This window comes from Pyrus communis, chromosome 8, assembly GCF_041283825.1.
Source record: "Pyrus communis isolate YQ-2024b chromosome 8, ASM4128382v1, whole genome shotgun sequence".
Classification (NCBI taxonomy): Eukaryota; Viridiplantae; Streptophyta; class Magnoliopsida; order Rosales; family Rosaceae; genus Pyrus; species Pyrus communis.
The window spans coordinates 21851848-21873819 of NC_142572.1; the positions used below are offsets into that span (position 1 = coordinate 21851848).

A 21972-nucleotide genomic window follows, 5' to 3' on the forward strand; every position below is an offset into this window, starting at 1 on the left:
GGTCTAATGATATTTATTTTCTCTCGTATATCAAAGATCTTAGTTTTGATTATTGTGAAGATGAGTTCGAACCACAATTTTATGACTGACGTAATGTGTGGCTTCCCAAGTACCCGCCATGAATATACAATTATGTGCAAAAGGTTATTGAATGGGGAAGAATAAATACGAACTTTCAAATATTATCCATGATGGTAGAACATATTAGACTATTAGTTATGAAGAAAACTCATGCTTCCAAAGGCCGAAGATATCTCTAGGCTCGATTTAGATGAAAGAATCTTAAGTCAAATCGCTGGATCATTTAATCACACGGTATGTACGATCACCGAATATTAACAAACATATTCACATGTTATTGATTAAGATGTGTCGTTTTTATTATTGATATCTTTTATACTTCATTTACATATTTAAATGCCAACGATTCAACATTTTATTGGATGGACGAACAAGACTGAAGCCTAAATTTGCAAAAAGAACAGTAGAAATTTAAAACGACTAGACATATAGTACAATTTTCCGCTCGTGAAATAAAATTTACTGATTGGACATTTTTGGGTAGTGACATAATTTGCTCTGCCTAACAGTAATACAAAAAACTAAATAAAAACGAAGAGAAAAAAAAATGCAATAATGAGGTTGGCTGATGTGTAAAGCTGCGTACGATATTTGCAAGTGACGACAATTTCCTCTCCAAATTTCCCTCCCTATAATCCTTTTCTATTTGAACAATCACGATTAAATTACGTCAATATCTTGTGTGACTTCTTTACAGAGAGAAGACAGGAAAGTGGGAGGAGGGATGGAGCCGGATATGGAGGAGAAAAAAATCATATTCCTATTATAATACAAGGTGAGAAGGATTATATTCAAATTGATGTTGATTGAAACGCCAAAGCGCTCGTATCCCAAACCAATCATGTGACATAATGCATGAAGTTGAAACACGCCGCCTCATAGGTTTGGCACACCACTATCTTAGTGTTCCCGTTTCATGTAAGTCTTAAGAGCTAAGAGCTAAAGGACACAAAAGACATCAAGTAGCCAGAACCTTTTGAATCGATTTGAATGAATCGGAACATAAACAGTAATTCTCTCCCTAATTAACAGTAGCTTCATATTTACGACGTTATGGAAACATAAACATTGCAGAGTAAAACTTTCCCAAAAACAACGAAGCAGAGAATTACTAAAATACAAGGATAATACTGTATCGGAACACAAACAGTAATTCTCTCTCTAATCTATAGACTGCAGCTATGTTGTGAAAATACTGTTTCACGTACGTAAAACTACGATAAAATACAATCAAAACTGTTCCTAGAACTCGACACTAATCAAACCCCTAACCTGGTCGTCACTGGTTTGGTCTGTGATGGCGCTCTTTCTTGTATCGAGACTGGTACGGATCAAATCCACCTTCATCTGCCCCATACACGGCCCATGAAGGTGTTGGAGCCATGTAATCCTTACTGTCAAAAGGTTTTCCAGAAGCCACCTGCATTTTCAATAAGAATGGATGAGTGAATAAATATTATCGCCTGAATGGCACTCTAGGAGTATATAATTATTGGAGTCGCATATACCAGATCGTGAAACTTTTCATAGTCAATCCACGTGAACCACTGGCCGTTGATCTTGAACTTGCTAGTTTTAGCCAGGAGGACACAACAAGAGTGGACATGCTCACATGCAACTTCATAGTCCCCGTTACTTTTCAAAGCTAAGGCCTCTGAAAATGCTTTAACATCGGCATGCCAGGGCACATTCTCCATTGTCAACTTTGATGTAGCAGACCTGTGAATTGATCACTCTCGTTATAGAACTAGAGCACTGTAAATGACCCGACCACTTAGGAACCAAAGAAAAGAAAACTTACGTTCCACAGTATGTAACTCCCTTGATTTCAACAAAATCGGGACTACCATGGCTAAAAATGTTATAATAAGCATCAATATCTTCTGTATTCCAGCCTTTCACCAGAGTAAGGCGATAAACAGTTCGTTGCTGTTTGTCCTTGAGAGAAGTCAAGGAATCCTGGCAATAAAAATTCAAGCATATACATAAGTAACACCAGAAGTACTGATTCATATTATTTTCTCTCAGTGGATTAAAGACAAGAAATTGGGCCCTCAAAGTATCAAGTAGATCAGATGCTTACAATGAATCGCTCCCAAAAATCCCCAAAAAGTGGCCTGTCAATTGCCTTCAAACTTTCTTTAGTAGCAGCATCCACACTTACATATAACTGTGCGCAAAGAAGTCCAAAATCATTCCTAAAACTAAATAATAGCATGATGTAAAATTTGACAGTGATATAACAGTAGCAAACAAACCTGCGTAATGGGGTTCAGCATTTTGATCTTTTCAGGAAACTGAGCATTTGTGACTAGAAAAGTAGAAATCCGCCTTCGATGCAGCTCATCTACGAGTGCATTAATCTCAGGATACATGATAGGTTCACCAACAAGAGATAAGGCGCAATGCCTGGGAGAGAGACCCTCTGTTAATCGCTCCAATGTAACACCTGCAGGAGAAGATATCTCATATACTGAGTAGATTTATACACCATCAAGTTTCCTACGATTTAGTGGATGATATCAAACATGAATCACAGTTAACTGGTTTCTGTGAACTATTGATTAGTTGATGATAGTACAACCAAATAGTTTGGGAACCCAATATAATCATGTCTGCTTAAAAGGTGTTTCAATTAATTCATCACTGGTTCGGGCAGTCTTGTACAACTAAAAATACCATTATCCAAGGATATATTTCTTCCCCAAAGGAAAAAACATAGGATTTACCAGGAACTCCTTTCATTTGTTTAATCATTTTCGTGTGCTGATCTATGGCAGAGTTAACAATTTCTAACGGATCATCCATCTTCCACTGCCAACTCTTTCCGACAGGATTTGTGTGATGTCTCCAACAAAAAACACATTTGTTGGCACATGCCAAACTAGGGGTCGTCTCCATGCACCTGTTTCATTCAAAACGTGTCAAATTTAAGCTGCTAGTTGAAGCAATGATAAATACATAAACAACTTTAAAAGTAAACGCAAGTATGTAAAATATAGAAATTCAGATGTATACGCCATAAGACTGCCAATTCACACTAATTACACAGCGCTGAGGTATTACAGATAGAGTAAAGAAACCTATACATTGTGAAAATTCTAAGCTGGGCATTATGTTCTCACTTCATGAAAACCAATATGCAATAGTCAAGCTAAAATCTACGCATAATGCATGAATTTACAGTCTCACAGACGTGTATAGGGGAAAGGACGGTACGAAATCTACAAATTGATAAAAATTCCGGTCACCTGTGACTTTCTATGCCATAAAACGAGTGCTTGTAGCAACCTCCACGGCCTCGGAGTTGCGACTTTGTCCATCTACAAATTTTGACGCCGCTATGTGAACCAATGATTTTATACCCCTGCATTTTCACTCGAGTAAAATCAAAGCAAAAGATCAGAACACCAATCCTAAAAGCAAATACACAACTTGAAATCTTTGCAGTCACAGTATGCCCAGACAAGTTTACCTGCTTCGTTAAGCTAGCCCGAATCACCGGAGTGACCATCTCTTTTTTACCATTCACTGTCCCATTAGTCTTCGTCACCGCCACTGGATTCCTTCTTGAAGGTCCTTTACCTGCAATATCCTCAAGGTCAACAACCCCACCATCCTCGTCGTCCTCCTCCTCCTCGTCCGACCCATCAAAGCTCTCAGCTTCACATTCATCGCCAACCCCATTACCCAAAACCCCGCCATTTTCCGCCGCACCACCCTTCAGAAACCTCACCACCTTCCCACTCCAAGCATCAAACACCTCGTCCAAATCACCACCGTCCACGTCACCTTCCCAAATCGGAAACATCTCAGAAGCGCCCAACGCCCTCATCCTCCTAGCCAAGTCCTTCCCCATCGCATTGAACGTAGCGCCGTAGGCTCGGCTCCCGACGCCAAAGACGGCAAATTTGCAATTGGAGAGCAACAGCGATCCCACCCTGAAGTCCTCCGCGCTCTCGGCGAGCCAATTGGAGAAGAATCTGGCGTTCGGAGGCGGCTTCCCGTCATCCCACGTCGAAGCGACAATCAGAACTAGGGTTTCCTTCGGCAGGTCCTCGGGCTCGTAGTTGTTGGGGTCGACGAGGTCGAAAGCGACGCCGTTCGACGTCAGAAAATCGAGCAGGCGACGAGCTAGAGCTTCGGAGGTGCCGGTTTGGGAGACGAAGAAGAGCTTGCCTCTGCGAGGCGAGGAGCTAGAGTTAGGGTTTAGGGAGAGCTTGAGGCGTCGGAGGCGGCGGGATTTGTAGAAGCAGTAGACTGTGGTGGCGGAGAGGAGGGCGAGGAGAGTGAGCCGCGCAGGGGTGGAGGAGAGGGACATGGCGGGAAATTAAAGTTCTGGATTGTCCTTTTGCGGAAAATCACATGAGCGTTGCGGAGGCGCGAAGAAGAGTGGAGTTCGTAGCAGCGCCGCGAAGAGCGAAAGGGGAGGCAGAAGACGGCGTCTGGAATTTGGGTACGCAGTATTGGTGGGCTGAATTCATTTTGGAGTCTTAGTCGGCCCATATTTGAGTTCAATGATCAACAACTCGTTTGGATGTGCTTTTAAAATGATTGAAAGCGTTTTTGATGAAATTGATAGCATCAGATATATGCTTCTTGCAGGAAGCACTTAACGTGCTTTTTCGGGATCTAATTAGATTTTTACTAAGGATTAGTTTCAAAAATATTTTCACCAAAAACGTTTTCAGTCATTTTAAAAGCACATCCAAACGAGCCCTAAGACTGCATCAATTTAAATTCACTCGTATTATAACACATGAACTAGAATCAGAATGACAGTTCTAAAAATTTACTCAAACACAAGTATACAACAATTTAGCACTTCGCTCATGAAAGAAACTTATACATTTGCGGACGCAGACATAGTCACATCAACTAGAGCGAATGTTCTCCCTCTTATGCATCTGGGTTCGAATCCCTTTCTCATTCACCCTCACCTCCTTTGCTCATCCTCTACATCAACTGCATCACCAATAAATTCAAGTGGCATATCAAAAACATCAGTTATAATTGCGCTCAAAATTGGATGGACTATGGAGGCTGCAGCACCCGAAGGAAGCATGGCTTCGCCGCAGGTCTTCGTGCTGTTATGGACTTGTATGAAGCTGCAATACCATTTTAAGGCCGCCACAAGGTTTTCTGGGCGCATAAGAGACCCTCCTTTCCCTGAGCAAAAGTCATCCGGATCTCCCAATGCATACTCTTCAATATTCCCTCCAGCGGTTCCAGTACCTCAACTTTCTCGCGTATAATTGCCCACCCTCCAGGCCGTAACAAGCGATCCATCTCAACAACGATTGATACTGGCTGCTTACACCTGCAAAGTAGCATTCCAGAAGTAAATGATATGTATATACCAAAAAAATCGAAACTTTATCAGCAAGCAACAGAAACTCACCTGTTCTTAAGCCGCGAAAACAGATGATCAGCATGCAAAAGATCATATGATCTGGGATAAATACCGAAAGACTCACACCAGTCGTGGTAGGTTCCAACAAGGCCGCGTTCAAAAATGAAAGGAAGTGTATCAGGCGCATGGACAGGGACCACATTCATCACCCAAATCTTTTGTTGCGTGAGAGCTGCAGCAAATCTGCATAAAAACATTGCAATTCAACTTATCAATCAACTTCCGACGTGTTTCTGTTGAATAGAAAAGAAAGTGCAAGGTTCTTTTCAAATTTTTGACATACCCTCCATAGATGGCTTTCATGTCCATTACATTTCGAATTTTTGACCAGTCGATACCTAGTCCTGTGAGATAGGATCTATCAACAATAGCTTTCCAGTGCTTGGTGTCTGCATCCAACTTAGCTTTATCACTCAACCAGTCAGGATACCTCTCGAGCCTTTGGGGCCATTGATCTGGCCACTCCGTGCCATGCTGCTCAATGGCAGATGGAACGGGGTGCAAGCAAGTCTTCACAGGAACATACCTGTTAAGGAACACAAAGGCTAACTGTTCCTAAATAAAGAACAAAATCATTGAAAAGTAGTCTTCCGTACGCAGACAATGAACATACTGATTCTGTTCAACAAATTAACAAACCACAAACGGAATATGGATGGAGAAATAATGCTAAAAACCTCGAAGAGATGAATATTGTAAGGCAAGTTTATTTAAGCTTACCAGGCTGCATCTGGGTTTTCATTTTCCTTGCACAAAGGTGGAAATTTCTTCCTCCTCAGCTCATAAATATCATTCGAGTCTGGCTTCTGGTATATTTTGACACCCACGTCACTGACTTCATCAGTTTTATGAGCCAGAATATTCCAACAGATAGACGCGGTCAATTTAGTCATGGCTGGAAGAGAATAAAAAAATGCCACATGTTATCGAATTATTCAGCACAAGCAACTCAGGATAAAATCATACGATCCCGTAAAGCAAACAAATCTTAGATACACTAAGAGTTAGCAGCATAGGGCAAACCTTCTTCATCTTCAAAGCTGTCATGTTTAGTTGACAAGATAAAGTATCCGCCCGGCCTTAAAATCCTATTCATCTCTAGAAGATGCTTACCCCCTGATAAAGAAAGAATATCACAAAGGTGTGACTTAAAGTCGGATTTGAAACTTCAAGAAGAAAAAATGACGAATGAAAGGTGGGATTGGGAAGAAATTGACTCAAACCATTTGAATGCCAAGGTGTGGTGCAACCGCCACAGTGAACAGCATCAAAAACACTACTGGGGAAAGGCAGTCTTCTATTTCGAAAAGGGCTAACAAAAGCAGGCAAACCACGCTCGAGGGCAACTTGAGCTAGGTCAACTAGGTCATCTTTCAAACCCAATGCCAATGTTAATACATCCTTATCAACGAGAGAAGCCCCAAAGGCGGAATCTGTACATCCAATATCCAGCACTACACGGATATTCTTTCCCCACTCGATGTCTGGTACCATCTATCAAACAAAATAAAAATTTTGACTTCTTTTTATGGCAAGACTGGCAGCATTTATTATTAGGAGATAACTAGCATATACATGCACATCAGTATATGTATATGGCGAAGTTTAATTGCCATCTGTAAATAGCCATCAGTTTCAAAACTCCGCATCTCTTACAATAGTAGGATGCAAAAGAACAGTCGACATAAAGCAATTAGACTCCTTATCCAGGTAATATGAGATTTTCAAAGGTTTACCACTAATTTCCTATATTAAAAACACATGATCGAAAGAGAAAATCGTCTATCTACCCAAATAATCATGTCTAAACTTTATCAATTCATTTCAGGTTGGAATTAAGGAGGCATCATACAGATTCCCGTATTCAATTAAGACAATAAGTAAAAGTCACACCTCTTCAATGGACTCAAGATAGTGAAGAATTCCGCCCTTCAACTCAGACTGGTTTTGGGGGAATGTCAGATATTCTCCAGACTCCATCACCCAACTATGTTCCTTGACAAATGCAGCAAGTTTCGGATGCTCCACATTCTTGTACAATATCTACAAAACACGAAAATTACAAAAACAAAACATCAGAAAGATTATTTTTCCTCACAGTGTACTACAATTGAATGCAAGAAAAACATATGAAACTCCAGGCATATATACCTTCTCTTTGCTCTCAGGCCAGGGGACCGGAGGGCCATAACCATCACGAGGAAGAGGTACAAGACACATAGGTTCCGCCTTCGGGCAACTCCTCTCCGTATGCCTATACTGCAGCCTTCCAGATACTACTTCCATATCAATACAAGGAATGTAATTGTGCTTGCTCCTTGTGCTACATTGTTTCCAATTATAATGTGCTTTTGGATCAAACAATGGACCCTTCATCTTATACCTCTTCTTTCCCTTTTTTTCGGATTCACCACCGTCATCGTCCAGCTTCACCTCCTCGGATTCCTGATCCGCCGTCTCCATCAAATTATCCCCCTCTCCTCCTGCTTCCCCATTACCTTCACCTTCATCACTCAAACCTTCTTCCTTTCCATCCACTACCTCCTTTTCTTCATCTCCATCTTCCTTTTCGTTCTCCGAATCTTCGCTCTCGGATTCCTCAGTCACATTTTTAACCTTCGTCACACTCTCAGGTAACTTTTTCTTACCCTTCCCCTTCTTCCCATTTACCGCTTCTTTCTTCTTCTTCTTGGATTTATGCTCATGGTCATGTGACCTCACAGCAGACCCAGTAGCCCTTTTCTCCTCCCCACCATTACTAGCTGCTAGTTGGGTCCCATCGGGAGTGCTCGCCCGGGTGCTCCGTGATCCAGGCGGCGCCACAATGTTGTCAAAGCTTTCGATTCGGGTAGTGACGGAGGAGGAAGAAGAAGAAAACATCGACCAGGCGAATATAAAGCAGAGGCCCAAGATTGCCGCCGCTGCCATTTTTATACAGAACCCACCTGGCAGTTTTGCTTTGCGGCCCAACCGAGCTAACCGAGCCACTGCCACTGCCATCTCTCTCTCTCTCTCTCTCTCTCTAAAAAACGCCTCCCCGACAGATGGACTTCGAAGAAAGTAAGCTAAAGCAACTACAAATCTGGAGACCCCCAATGCAAAACCGCGCCAAAACTGGATAAAATATCGAAATTGAAAGACAGAAGTGGGATTTTACTAAAAAGGAAATCTTCAACAAATCTGGAGCGGGAGATCAGACAGATCCGTGGGAATGTTTCTGAAAATGGAAGGAGAGACGAAACTGCGAGTACCCAAATGGGAAAATCACCGTCTGGATCGAAGGATGACGAAAAGTAATCACCTTTCAAAGAATTAACCAAGATCATGAAAAATCGAGAGGAAAGTTTGATTTTTTATTTTTTTTCCCGATGAGCTGGGAAATTATAAGACGAACTTCAACTGGGTACGTTAAGTGGCACCGACCCGATTTACATTAGGAGCAGGCTTTTCAGATAATTAATATTAAAAAAAAAAGAAAAAAAAAAAAGTTGATCAGCTGGGGACATGAGCAGAGGTGGTTACTTTTGAAAAATGGTGGATTTATGTAGGATTGAGGTCGTGTCGGGGCGTTGCTGATAAGATGGTCATTAAAACTCCAGAGGATGGAACTCATGTGGAAGAAGGAAGGTTGGATTTTATCTGCACTTTGCGGCGACCGCCATTGATGGAAAAAGGACCGTCATGAGAAAGTTTCGGGTTTATGTCGTCCGGGGTACGCCATGGATGCGTACTGCACACAATAGCTAACCAACACATGCACTAAGAAGACTTGCCGTCTCATATTTGACTACGGTCATGCATTATGGTATCCATTATTTCACGACGTAGGTTCAAACTTTGGCAGCTAATTTAATATCTAATTTAATAGAATCAATCGTTTGATAAAAAAAAAAAAAAGGTACGATAATATAAAATAGTCATTAAAACTTTTTTATAACGATCTTTAAACAATTTTTATCATCGAAGAGATTGTTCATATCTAAATATTTATTTCGTCTGAAAGAGAAAATGAAGGACTGATATTGTTACTTGTGAGGCTTAGAAGAAAAAAAAAAGCACAGTAAAATTATTTTGCATTTAATTTACTATATTGCCTAAAACTTTTATTTTGATTTTTTTTTTTTTTTTTTTTTGTTGACAAGATTAATGTGATCTTTCACTCACTTCTAGTTGACAAATAAAGTTTTGATAATAGGTAGTTTAGATTATAAACATGTGAAGTGATTATGTACGCGTTTCTGTATCTTATCTTTAGAAATGTAAAATACAGTTGCCAATTGATCATGCTAGTTTTAGTTTCGCCAAAAATACAAGGCATGATTTTCGCTATTCAACTTTAGGTCTTAATTGTTAAAGAACACAAAAATCTCACGTCAGAAAATTGACTACCGATCGATAACTCCATGCAAAGTGTTGGGAGTTTTTGGCCAAAACTTGACGTTACGAACCCGGGAAAGAGTGCTTACTAAACAGACACACAATCAAAAAATGGTTCCACACCTTTCATTAATTATCCTTTTCGGCAACACTTCATGGAGTAATGGACTTTACATTCTCAAAAGAGAGTTGTCTTAGTAGTGGATTTTCATCAAACATGTAGGTTAATTTTAGGTAAGTTTTTAACTTAAATATCGATTTTGTGCATCTAAATTTCATTCATACCAAGAACATACGACCAAACTCACCGATATCTTGACGTGTCGTATTCAGAACCTTGATGAGCTGCGGTATGTGAGTCCGTTGGCATCACATCTTACCAGAGTCTTGATGTTGAGTGGAACCCAAATCTGATGGCACTGACGCTGATGTTAGCAGTGGGGCGTTGGTGACAGATGACCATTCTCTGGAAGGATCGGCTGAGTTCGAGTCAGAAGGCTTTTCCTGAGATGCATGCATATTGACCTTAATCCTGCATATCCACAAAATATTATCATCTATCGGTCCAAAGTACATGTTTCAGCAATTCTGGTTGTCCTGCTCTCAAGACGAACCCATACTACAGCATGGCACCGATGATTTAAGAGGAAATGGCGTCGTGCTAATATGTGCAGGTGAAAATCACTCAAATCTTACCTGTTGTGGATATTGACATACTCATCTGTTTCGTCCAATATCTCTTCCTGGCATAAGCAGAGATTTACCATTTGGATCAATACGTGCAGCAATTAATATTTACAAAAATCTAGTATCCAGATAATACTGCAAGTTTCGTAAGAAAATGCAGAAGCAGATTCAATTACTTATTTGTATAATACATGATCACTACCTGAAGAAGTTCTTCAATGACATCCTCCATGGTAATTACTCCTACAACCTCTTCATTGTCTGGGAAAACTGGAATGGGACCGTTCTCAACGTCCAGAATGCAATGTGAACAGCCTCTGTGTCGTTTCTTAAAAGCAGGTGCAGCTGATGGGCTTTTCTTCGCTTGTTGACCTCCGTCACCATTGTCCAAAGCACTCTGACCATTGTTTGAACCCACTTTTTCATCTGCAATTTAACAAGAACACAAATTATGTATTTCAAAGGAAAAACATACGAAAAAAGTGGCAGTGGTTGAAGAACTCAGGAAAAGCCCACACATTGAGAAATCATGTAGCCAAAAGCTCAGTTAATCATCAATCATACAGGACACACAGAACAAGTTACATCCATTAACATACTCAAACGTAACATTACATTATGTGTACAAAAAGAAATGTCATGAAACGATCAAATACGAAAACTGAGATTTGAATTTTGAACCTCAAAATGAAAGTAAGCCAAAACGGCAACATGCTTTTGTAGCTGCTACGAATATACACACCTTTCTTGAATGATGCCCCAGATTCGCCTGCTTGCTTCTTACAGTTATCCTTAAACAAGGGTGTTTCACCATCCTTGCCATTCTTTAGTGCATCCTTTTTCCCACTTATATCCTTATAGACGACAGCAATGTGACTGTGACCTTTCTGAAATTCATTTAGTATATCATACAGAGGCATGTCTTCCGAAACCCTGTGGGGCAAATAAAAGGCCAGTCTAGAATAACCATGCTCAAGCCCAATAAAAGAAGAATACATAGACAGTGAAATGAACCATCTCAGGAGTGAAAATTCTCAAAATTACATTAGCTCATGCCTTGTATCGGTAATAAAAACCAAAATATAATGAGGTACTACCATACCGAGGAATTTTTCGTATCATCAGTTTTCTTAAAGTAACTCCATCTTCTGGATCAACCATCAAGAGATTCTTAACCTGCACTTATACGAGATTGAACTGATAAGTTTTCAGGCAGCATCGCTCTTCATTTTTTGGTCGGACACGCAGCATCACTTTAACTTTGAAAAAAGTGTATAAAGAAAGCAAAAATGGAATTACCAGAACTAGACCAATTATATTTCCGGGCTTCCCAGCATAAACTGGAACCCTACTATGACCCATTGCCATTATTGCATTCAATGTGTCCCTGGAGAGAGAATAGAGTGGCAGGTTTAAAAGGATGGAAGAATGCATAAGATATGATAGAGAGAACAAACTGCAGTCCGCAAACCCACAAAGTAAGAGGTGCATCCAGATCAAGGGAAAATGCATTTGATATGGGAGTCATGGCATCTTTTGCAGTCTTTTCAGTCAATTCAAGTGCCCCAGCAATGATGGTAGTCTCATCATGTGTTAAATCCCCGCCTTTCCCAGCCTAAATAACAGATCATTTGCATATGCCATATTTAATCAGAGAACACAGGAAACCGGAGGACTTTCCAGAGAGTTGAAAGTTCCTAACATTTGCAGCTAGCAACTAGCATAGTGCCCTAATGTGAGATTGGTAAAATATTATATACCTCATTTCCATGAAAATCCACAAAAGTCTTTAGTTCTGCTCTTCGTAAAAGGGCAGAATGTCCCTTACCCAACATATAATCCAAAACCTGCGGAGAGAACATATTTAGAACAAATAAAATGAAAATAGGAAAGAAAATGCAATAAATGACCGAATATATGCAGCTAAGTCAAATAGTCAAGCAGCATCACACAACTTACAAACATCTAAAGTCATTGTAATCATTATGGAAGTTCAGTTCAAGTATTAACATCACCTTACTAATGGGATACGAAATGGGGAGGAAAAGAACAAGAAGAACACGCACAAACGGGGCCATTGCCGCCCCAACAGTCAATCCAAAGCGAGTGCACACTGCTTGTGGCAATATCTGGAGCAGTAATGCATACAAAGAAACAAAAGTGAACGTCTTTTGTATGTTAAATTAGTCATTCAACGTAAAATGCTCTTGCGAAAACAACCCACCTCCCCAAACACCAGAATGAGAGTGACTGATATCACAATAGCCGCCCAAGGAGGCACAAGACTATCCAAAAACACCGGAAGAGCCTAATAACAAAAGACACATCACCAATTTGTAAGAAAGCACTACGAGTTTTAACGAAACATTTACAGTGCTGTTCACTTTCAACAAAAAAACCACATTTTTACCTTTGTTTTCCTGATACTATTCCCAACACATTTATTTGTTTTTTTCATTAAAACTAAAAAAAATTTGGACTTTTCCGTTAGTTTTCGTTTTAATGAATTGCAATAAAGCCACAAAATCACACAATTACCTCCATTGCTAACGCGTTTCCGATTAAAAGCGTGCAAAGTAACAGGTGCTGATTCTTCACCACCGGATAGATTTTAGCTGCGAAAATCGGAGCAGTTTAAAGCATTTAAACAAAAGAAAATCTACTTCTTCTGTAAAATTCAACTGTTCCTTTGACTTGGACTGCAATCAACTGAGTCATCTAGTAATTTAGCTTACTGTCCAGCATCTCACAGAACAATTTCATAATTTCCAATCCAAAACCCGTTTCCAAAAACGAAATTTGAAAAAGTTTCAATCCAAAAACAGTTCTTAGAGCTCAGAATCCATAGGATCACAGAAGCCCCAAAGTAATTAAATTCGAAATTTGAAACTGCTGAGTTCCAAATTTCAAAAATGCAAAAAAATAAAAAAAATAAAAAAAGAAGATGAATTTAAGAAGGAAAAAAGCTGACCGGCGTGCTTGCGATCCTGAGGTTGGCCGGACTTCATGAGGACCTCGAGGTCAACGAGGCCGAGGGACATGAGGCCGAGAGTGAGTCCGGCCATCAATCCGGCGAAGCAAACCAGGCCTATGATTATCAGCACGTAAATAAAGAACGTCGTCCCGCAGCAGGGCACCTTCGCAGCCATCTCCGTCGCTCGCTGGCTCAGTTCCTGGAGAGTGGAGACCAAAATTTGTAGCCGTGCGCGTGCGCGTGGGTTTGTCTTTCTCGGACCTTTTACTTTGGGTGTACCGGATCGCTTTTTGCCGGCTCAGTTCCCTCGATTTTATCACACCCATTTTACCGGAATTGGTAATATTTATTGGACCGGCTTCTCTGACCTCCCAGTTTCATATACTTTTATCCCTTCTTATTTTGTGCGATCATGATTAAGTTACGTCAATATTTTATATCATTATTATTTTTTGTTTTATTATCTTTATAAAAAAATCAATATAAAATATTGACGCTGCTTAACCGTGATCGCACAAAATAGGAGGGGATAGAAGTGTATGGAACTGGGAGGGCAGAGAAGCCATGTCCATATTCATTTACTTTCTTGCATTAAAACACTTGCTTTTAGCAACACCAGTCTAGCAAATGCCTGCCGTGTTAACTTTGAAGGATAAATTGATAGTTTTTTTTTGTAAGAAAATATGTAAGTTAACTTTAGAGGTTAATTTAAACGTTAGATTCACAACCTATATGAAATGTTAAGGGCTTATACACAAGAAAATGACTGTATTACACTCTAAAGTGTGTCAAGTAATTTAAACTGACAAAAAATTGGATAAAATAGCTTTGAATATATAATAACAATGAGGAAATTAGCAATTTTTAATGAATTTTTAGAGACTTATTTTACTGAAAAAATAATTTAGAGATCTAATTTTCACTAAGGTGATGATTCAATGACTAAATCAGCACTTTACCATAATAATTATAATTTTTTGAGTGTGGCGCTAATGCTACTACATGTGGTGTTTCAATTCGTTTGGTAATCTATCTGGTATTTTCTGCAAGAGAAATGCAAAGGAAACTCTGTCAACAATAAGATTGTTTTAGGATTCTTTGTCGGCTCATATTTTTAGCAATCTTTAATAATGATGGCACGAAAATTAACGTAAATTATGGTGTGATAAAGAATCCATAAAGAATCATACTTTAAGAGCATCTCCTTACTTTTCTCTTTATGCAGTTTTCTCATTGAGCATCTCCATTTCTTTTTTATTTTGTAATGTGATACGGTAATTTAAACATTCTATTTTTACAATGTTCAAATGACAAGCTTGAACACGTGTTCCAAGTGTAATATCAACTGCTTTATTCACGGAATTGAATCCTTTTCAAGACAATGTCTTGGGATTCTCCTGATCGGACAACATGGACCGTTAGATTTTGATCCAACAATCATAAATAAGGAATCTCTCTAAAAATTATAATAATTGTAGTCGTTGGATCAAAATCTAACGATTCATGTTATTCGATCAGAAGGATCTCGAAGTTTTGCCTTGGAAAGAATCCAATTCCTTTATTCGATTATAACGCAAGTGGACAAACACGTAATATAATTATTAAACACACGTGACAGACAGTGAGACGTTCTTATTAAAAAAAATATTTTCGTATTGTGTTTGGTCCACATGCTCTGAAAAGTCAGATTTTACCCGATACGCTTGCGTTTGCATGCAGATCGACGATAATGGGTTGATTCCCGGAACAAGAATAAACACGTCAGCCGTTGATTCGGGGTATCTAGTTAGGTATATTTACGGATAATATTTCATTAATTAATATTGGCGGCACCGCCACCTGTTGTTTGGCTACAGCCGCGACGGTCCTCTCTATGCCACGACTCTCTCCTTTTTTCGGCCATCTCTAATTCTTCACAATGTTTATTCGCATATGCTTTTCGCTGGGTGTGGACCTTTCACTCGTGGTGGTAATATAAAAGACAAAAGTGAACCACAAAGCGACTTGTATTTGGAGGACGACATTCACACCTCATACAAAGAAACAAATAATCAACATACGTAAGTTAAGCCAATTAATCATACTTCTCATACTAAACAAATGTAATTTATGTCATTTGATTAATGTGATGTGTGAGCATCCTCTTACACTTGAGTTTTAATCTGATTCTCATAACCATTTGACATGAGCTATGACAATTAGTCATGGCAGTGTGCTAGTTCCTTACATCCAAGTTTGAATCGGCTTCTCGTAATCCAGGTAGTTTAAAACGTCATATTGTACACACAAAAATAATCAAAACAATCAAAGGCTTATTAATTGAATTGCCCTCTGAGATTGTCTTTAAGTCTTCGTTTACCTCTTGAAACAATCAAGACTTTAAGCCCCAAATCCAGTTTCAGGGGGTAAATTGAAACATAATAACAGTTATCAGGGCAGTTCAATTAATAAGCCAAACAATCAACTAAATTATAAATTAAAAAATTGTCTCAAAATTCCTATAGAAAAGTCAACTCATCTTAAGAAACAGGCATAACTTTTCACCTAGGAAAATAGGGAAGGGATCCTCTCCAGATCCTTTCCACCTAATCCTTCTCATCAAACAATCTGGATCTTTAAAATTTAATCTAACGACTAAAAACACAGACCCACTGTAAAAGTTATAATAACTTTAATCATTTGATCAAATTTTAAAAATCCGGATTGTTTGATGAAGAGGATTAGGTGAAAATGATCGGGAGAGGATCCCTCTTCAGGAAAATATTGGTTTATGATCGCATGTGGTTAAGCTGAATCCTTGTCAAATATGGGCTCTGTCTGAAGATGCCAGTTGTGCATGTCTGAGCCCATGCCAGTTGTATATGTCTGGGCCCATCACTGTTCTCATGCTCCAACCAACAAAAGAAACTACCACGGCAGATAAAACGTGCAACAGTGCTTCATTGACTTGGGGTTAGTGTCACCTTGAGAGGAGGGACTTTCCTCCACCCCTAGGATGCTAGCATGACGTTCTCAACTAATAATACAATGTCACGTCCAAAAGTTATCCGCATTGTCTCAAGACCCCGTGGTGACATCACGGATACAAGTCAGTCTTCCCGTGGGGGATAGAGGATGAATCGCTTCGACACGACTGCAAACAGAGAGCCACTCAATTCGGGACCCAACGCCAATTGCCTTCCTTTGCCTTTGTGCAACGCAAGCAAACACGAACCACGAAATGACGCCTTTGTCGTGTGCACAACCAAAACCAAACAAATGAGTACTTGTTATAAAACCACTGGACCGCATTCGACTTCCCTTATTAGGAGCCAGGGTGCCACCGTCGGATATCACTTCCTGGGAGCCACTCGCACCAGATAATAAAACAATGCCTGTAGACCAAAAACAGAAGGCTCATAAACTTGTGGTAGTCGTGGACGGCATTGCAACCTTCCTTTTTTATAAAGGCAAAAAAAAAAAAAACGGCGCGACGCGACTTATAAGCCATTTTCTCCAACCCTTTTGGGTTTGTGTTGTGTGGCTCTCTTTTCTTATCCCTCTATCACCTGCTGCAGCCTAACCTTTTGAATCCCACCTCTACCTTCTGCTTACATACAGCATATGTCATATGTTCTTCATTCCTTTCTATTAGTTTCCAAACTTCCGCCCACTTTAAAGGCGTTTCCATGCAATTTAAAGACCATGTCGAGTCAAGACAATGGCTCACCTGAGTTCCCCATGTGGCCAGAGTTCAAGCTTCCGGACTTGTTGTCCACAGACACCGTTCGACAGGTTCATGCAACTATTGAGAACGAATGGGATCCTCTTCAGCGGTCGGGTTGCCAGACGGCAGCTGGGAGAGCCTTGTGGAATCATGTCATTCATGACCCCCTGGCAGACATACTTGCAGGAGAGTCGTACCTTAAAAGTTTCCATGAGAAGATAAAGAAAGACTGCGTCAACAAGGCGCGAGAAATCTCTGGTGTAATTCTCGCAGTTCGAACGCTCTGGTTTGATTCAAAGCTTGAAGCAGCACTTCATTCGTTCAACGATGCAGAAGCACAAGTAGTTTTTCTTGGGGCAGGTTGGTAACTACTCTCACAATATTTTGGTTACCAGCACTTTTTGAACCAATGCAGCGTATATCAAGGTGAACTTCGTGCCTGTGATGAATGATGCTGGGACATATTTGTGTATAACGTAGTTTTCGAGACTAGATGACTTGTTCATTTACATTGCTTTACCGAATCTACTGGATGAATTCCTGTACGGTGAAATACAGCTCCCGTCAAAAAACGAACACTTTTTAGGAAAATTGATCCCCAACATGCAGCATCTGATTATGCACCAATGTAAACTACAGATCAGGAATTATTGGCCATGTATATGCATGTGCTGCTAACTTTAGGAAACCAGAGCAAACTTTTAGACCAGGTCCCGTCCAAATATACTAATCGTAGTTTATATAAAATTGTAGATAGAATATATATGGAAACTGAAATCTCTCAACTTTCATGTGTACGGAAAGTAAATATTTAGCTTATAATGAAAATTGCACTTCTTTTTGTAGGAATGGATGCAAGAGCTTACCGCCTGAGTTGCTTGAAGGAAAGCAATGTGTTCGAAGTTGATTTTCCTGATGTCCTACAAATAAAAGCCACTCTCCTGAAAGCAGTGATGGACTCTACAAACAATCACCAGTGTCTAATGATGACAGCAAAATCCATAACTAGAGTGGCGGCGGATATCAGAAGCAATAATTGGCTCGAAAAACTTCAAACATCCGGGTTTGTGCCGGAGAAGAACACGGTGTGGGTTCTGGAAGGCATCCTCTACTACTTAACCCACTCTGAGGCCACACAAGTGCTTGAAACCATAGCAGACAAGTGCTCACTTACTCACACGGTGCTTCTGGCAGATTTCATGAACAAACCTTCAACCACACTTTCCAATTCCACCTTCCATTTCTACAGCGATTGGCCTGATCATCTCCTGCCATCTCTTGGCTTTTCTCATGTTAAACTTTCACAAATTGGTGATCCAGATGCTCATTTTGGACTCATGCACGATCCATTAAATCTGTTCAACAAGCTCCGCAGTTTGCCTAGGTCATTATATACCCACCCAGATGATGGAACACCATGTTGTCGCTTGTATTTGGTTGAGGCTTCTGGCTCACCAAATCAAACTATTCCATAGATAGCCAGCAGATTTTTACTAAATATCTTCAATTAGCTGCGCAGCTGTGTACAAAACTTCGCTACCGCTTGGTGTAGCCACCTGAATCAAACCATTAGACCACTCCACATGGACCAACAGGTCATTATATCTGATACCACAAAGTGTCAAACTCAAAATTTAAGGCAGCATAGGAGTAGGCATTCATATTTGTAGCTCTGTGAAGAAAAATATATTCCATTGGAAGGAGAAACTCAAACAAATTTGAGATGTCTGAAATTTTCCAAGCAAGCCAATACTTACATATGCAGTTGTTCAATCATGTTGAGCAAATTATCAACAACACCCACTGATAATGGGTATGCAAATTAAGGAAAAGGAAAAGAAAAAAAAATCAAACAGTATAGCTTGTAGAGTCGTGAACTGCATTCTCTGCATTTAGAAGTGTGCATTTTGCTTCGCTTCAAGTCATCCACCTAGTATATATAAATATATATGTGCGTGTGTGAGTATATTTCAGATCCTTATCTTTCCAAAACCAAGAACAGAGCTACCTGGATGCCTTTCCAGTAACAAAGAACGCAATGATATTGCCACACTGAGAAATTAAGAAGGCAATATGAAGACATTAAGAAAAAACTAGCATCGACTTCAATAACTTTGCTATTTATAAACATACAACTTAGAGGAAAAAAATGGACAAAATAAGGTTGAAGAGCATGACAGAGGACAGAAATCAAGACACAGGAAAGACAAGAAAAGAAGGAGAGGTTTCAAACCCACAATATACATGCATCTACAGAATTTCAAGCATGATATCCACTAGATAGCTTTTGCTGCAAGGAAAAAACTACAGATTGGTTAAGCTTCAAGGCAGTCCTTGATTCCCTGCTCAAATTTGTCTAGGGATGATATGGTATCCATGAGAGAATCTGCAACCTTCTTTCTGCAGCCAACAGAAAAAAGTCAGATGGAAAAATGTATGTAACTTGGTGCCTATTATGCGAAACAGGGCAATCAAAAAATTCTTTCTCAGGATCAAAGGTGCGACAAAACTGAAAGTAAACAAATTTCTAAAGCTTTCAAGAAAATTCTCTCTTGTCCATGTTTACCTTTCAGCGGAAAATTGAACATCAGTCTCATTTACCAGACCATTAAGAGAAGTGAATGATCTGCAATATAACAAGTAAATATTACAACAATTGTATAGAGAAATATATTTCTCTACCATGAAATTATGTCAGACCTAAAATGTACCTTATAAGATCATTTAGCAAAGACTCGGCTTCCAATTTTACGGGATCCTTATCACCAAGCAACGACGACGCGTTCTTTACAACCAAACGGAATGTGCAAACCTATGAAGTAAATGAGATTAGTAATATGAGGTAAATTACCAAAAGCTCAACATCTCCATCATCCTACAACAAATTCTCCCAATGCCAACCAAATTGCAATAGAGTTTTACACATTCCTATGCATTAATTAAGATTAATAGCGGCTTAATTAACCTGATTAAATAAAAACAAAGAGAAATGAGCGAATTGCCGAACCTCAACACCCGTATTGGCTTGAAATGCAACAAACGAGTTCCTGTCCTCTATAACACAATCCCTCGCAGCAGATCTAAACAATCTCTGAACCTCCTCCATCTCCTTGTTCGTATAATCCGAATCCGTAGCCGCTGTAAATTAAATCACATTAATCCAAATGAAATTGCACCAACACACACACACACACACACACACACATATACATACACACATACATACATATATATATATATATATATCTAGAGAGAGAGACTGAGTAATTGATGAGCCGCGACGAGGCTCTCTCGGGAGGCATCAATCGGGGCCAGGAGGAACCTGGAGGCCTTCTTCTTCTGCTCTCGGAGCCAATCCTTTGGTCCTGCTGCGCAAATACGAAAAAAATTAGGGTTTCCACAGCGAACAACTACAAATTGAAGGCCTAAATCAAAATGGTGCGAGGTAGCTCACAAATGCCAAAGGAAAGTCCGGATGCCGGGTCGGGTCGGACGAGCGAAGGGATGAGAGCGATGAGGGAGAGCAAAGCGACGTCTCTACGACTGCGTTTTGGGAGCTGACGATTGGGGGAAGCGTGCGGATTTGAAATTAGGGTTTTTAATTTTGGAGGGAAGGATGAAATGGCGGTTACAGTGGATAAGGACGAGCCGGAGATAAGGCGGCACGGAGCAACTGCCATTATTGTTGCGTTTCTGCTTTTCTTTTGCGACGACGTGTTGTGGTTGTGTGGGTGAGTCATCGATATACGACTTGACGTTTTGCATTCCTCGTCACGTGGAACGCGATTTTGCATTTCCAACGTGGCGGTGTACTATTGGTCCGATTTTACTTGTGTTGTTAATGGACGGGAAATGATGTTTTTCACTAAGGACTAGTTTGGTATTGTTGTGCTTTAAAAAAAAGCTGTTTTTGCTGTGATGTGAGAATAAACAGCTGTGAAATAAAGCAGCAAAGTGTTTGGTAAACTTTTTTGTAAAAGTGCTTTTGAAAAAAAAAACAGTATTATAGTGTTTGCTAAACTTTTATGTAAAACAGATGTGAAAAAAAACCAGTTTTTCAAAGCTGAGTTTTGCAGCTTCTTGCTTTTGGCTTTTTTTCACCCAAAACTGTAAAAAAAAGCTGAAGCTGAATGTTTACCAAACACAAAAATAGCTCCCAGGTTTTTTTTATACCAACTTTTTTCAAAATCACCTCAGTACCAAACCAGGCCTAAGTCCACACAATCCATAACTTTTTATATTTGATCAAATAGCTACAAATAAGACCCCACTTTAAAAATTATAATAACTTTCAAATATTAGAATTGTGTGCTTTCGTGAACTTGGTGTAAAGGATTTGGAAATAATCATTTCCCTTAATGGACTTCAAGAGGAGTTTTTTTAGTTTAATGGACGTTGGCAATGAGCATTTGGGTATAGTTGTGCTCGGACTATTGTCCGTAAGTAATTTTTCAGTGCACTTGGAATATGATTTGATATTTTAAGTATTATAATATAAGTGGTTGAATTTTCTATTTTCAAATATTCAACAACTTATATTATTATGTTTAGTGCACTAGTTGTGTTTCCGACCTACTAAAAAAATATATAGTTGTCTGAGAAAATAGTCATTATTTACCTCAATTCATTTGTGACCGGTAGGTAGATTGCCTTGTTGAATACAGATTTTTCTTCAACCTCAAGCGTGTCGGGTTCAACCTTCACTCATCTTATTAGTGTAGCTTATAGTAGTAA

The 21972-nt window shown here is 39.6% G+C and overlaps 5 protein-coding genes across 6 annotated transcripts; 1 reads left to right on the forward strand and 4 right to left on the reverse strand.

Annotated features, from left to right (window-relative positions):
* Positions 1 to 1044: 1044 nt before the first annotated feature.
* LOC137717645 (S-adenosyl-L-methionine-dependent tRNA 4-demethylwyosine synthase) lies at positions 1045 to 4600 on the reverse strand. Its single transcript, XM_068457066.2, has 8 exons — positions 3557 to 4600; positions 3333 to 3448; positions 2811 to 2986; positions 2340 to 2530; positions 2165 to 2251; positions 1883 to 2040; positions 1590 to 1800; positions 1045 to 1501 (listed from the first exon to the last, which is right to left on the reverse strand). The coding sequence occupies exons 1-8, from the start codon at positions 4400 to 4402 to the stop codon at positions 1361 to 1363; spliced, it is 1926 nt and encodes a 641-aa protein (XP_068313167.2). The 5' UTR covers positions 4403 to 4600; the 3' UTR covers positions 1045 to 1360.
* A 213-nt stretch (positions 4601 to 4813) lies between these two features.
* Positions 4814 to 9326, reverse strand: LOC137717644 (putative methyltransferase PMT28). 2 transcript variants are annotated; one of them, XM_068457065.2, is made up of 9 exons: positions 7646 to 9326; positions 7388 to 7537; positions 6718 to 6988; positions 6518 to 6610; positions 6215 to 6389; positions 5778 to 6020; positions 5483 to 5677; positions 5199 to 5401; positions 4814 to 5046 (listed from the first exon to the last, which is right to left on the reverse strand). In XM_068457065.2, the coding sequence occupies exons 1-8, from the start codon at positions 8492 to 8494 to the stop codon at positions 5203 to 5205; spliced, it is 2175 nt and encodes a 724-aa protein (XP_068313166.2). In that variant the 5' UTR covers positions 8495 to 9326; the 3' UTR covers positions 4814 to 5046; positions 5199 to 5202. The 2 variants fall into 2 exon arrangements, with proteins under 2 accessions (XP_068313166.2, XP_068313165.2); XM_068457064.2 differs by having other exon boundaries at positions 4814 to 5401.
* A 649-nt stretch (positions 9327 to 9975) lies between these two features.
* On the reverse strand, positions 9976 to 13905 carry LOC137717738 (DUF21 domain-containing protein At1g47330). Its single transcript, XM_068457199.2, is given in 13 exon segments — positions 9976 to 10249; positions 10252 to 10403; positions 10568 to 10614; positions 10761 to 10984; positions 11301 to 11491; positions 11661 to 11734; positions 11858 to 11945; positions 12034 to 12173; positions 12319 to 12405; positions 12574 to 12687; positions 12783 to 12866; positions 13097 to 13173; positions 13530 to 13905. Coding segments are annotated over 13 exon segments (1530 nt in total). The 5' UTR covers positions 13708 to 13905; the 3' UTR covers positions 9976 to 10175.
* A 2071-nt stretch (positions 13906 to 15976) lies between these two features.
* LOC137717832 (uncharacterized) lies at positions 15977 to 20978 on the reverse strand. The gene is made up of 7 exons (XM_068457319.2): positions 20693 to 20978; positions 20499 to 20606; positions 20246 to 20376; positions 19950 to 20050; positions 19805 to 19864; positions 18105 to 19638; positions 15977 to 17778 (listed from the first exon to the last, which is right to left on the reverse strand). Exons 1-6 carry the CDS (start codon positions 20976 to 20978, stop codon positions 19554 to 19556), a joined length of 771 nt encoding a protein of 256 aa, XP_068313420.2. The 3' UTR covers positions 15977 to 17778; positions 18105 to 19553.
* LOC137717831 (uncharacterized) lies at positions 17136 to 18971 on the forward strand. Its single transcript, XM_068457318.2, has 2 exons — positions 17136 to 17598; positions 18085 to 18971. The coding sequence occupies exons 1-2, from the start codon at positions 17136 to 17138 to the stop codon at positions 18711 to 18713; spliced, it is 1092 nt and encodes a 363-aa protein (XP_068313419.2). The 3' UTR covers positions 18714 to 18971.
* Positions 20979 to 21972: the final 994 nt, after the last annotated feature.

Bases quoted from the DNA above. Each gene is read 5' to 3' on its own strand.
- LOC137717645 (XM_068457066.2), bottom strand. From the start codon at position 4,402: ATGTCCCTCTCCTCCACCCCTGCGCGGCTCACTCTCCTCGCCCTCCTC. The intron at 3,449-3,556 runs GTAAACTTGTCT...GTGAAAATGCAG, and splicing joins GGGCTAGCTTAACGAAGCAG to GGGTATAAAATCATTGGTTC. The intron at 2,531-2,810 runs GTAAATCCTATG...CTTCTCCTGCAG, and splicing joins ACAAATGAAAGGAGTTCCTG to GTGTTACATTGGAGCGATTA.
- LOC137717644 (XM_068457065.2), bottom strand. From the start codon at position 8,494: ATGGCAGTGGCAGTGGCTCGGTTAGCTCGGTTGGGCCGCAAAGCAAAA. The intron at 6,989-7,387 runs GTGTGACTTTTA...TTTGTTTGATAG, and splicing joins ATCTTGAGTCCATTGAAGAG to ATGGTACCAGACATCGAGTG. The intron at 6,611-6,717 runs GTTTGAGTCAAT...TTTCTTTATCAG, and splicing joins CACACCTTGGCATTCAAATG to GGGGTAAGCATCTTCTAGAG.
- LOC137717831 (XM_068457318.2), top strand. From the start codon at position 17,136: ATGTCATATGTTCTTCATTCCTTTCTATTAGTTTCCAAACTTCCGCCC. The intron at 17,599-18,084 runs GTTGGTAACTAC...TTCTTTTTGTAG, and splicing joins AGTAGTTTTTCTTGGGGCAG to GAATGGATGCAAGAGCTTAC.
- LOC137717832 (XM_068457319.2), bottom strand. From the start codon at position 20,978: ATGACTCACCCACACAACCACAACACGTCGTCGCAAAAGAAAAGCAGA. The intron at 20,607-20,692 runs GTGAGCTACCTC...GTATTTGCGCAG, and splicing joins CGGACTTTCCTTTGGCATTT to CAGGACCAAAGGATTGGCTC. The intron at 19,639-19,804 runs GTAAACATGGAC...TGTTGGCTGCAG, and splicing joins GTTCAATTTTCCGCTGAAAG to AAAGAAGGTTGCAGATTCTC.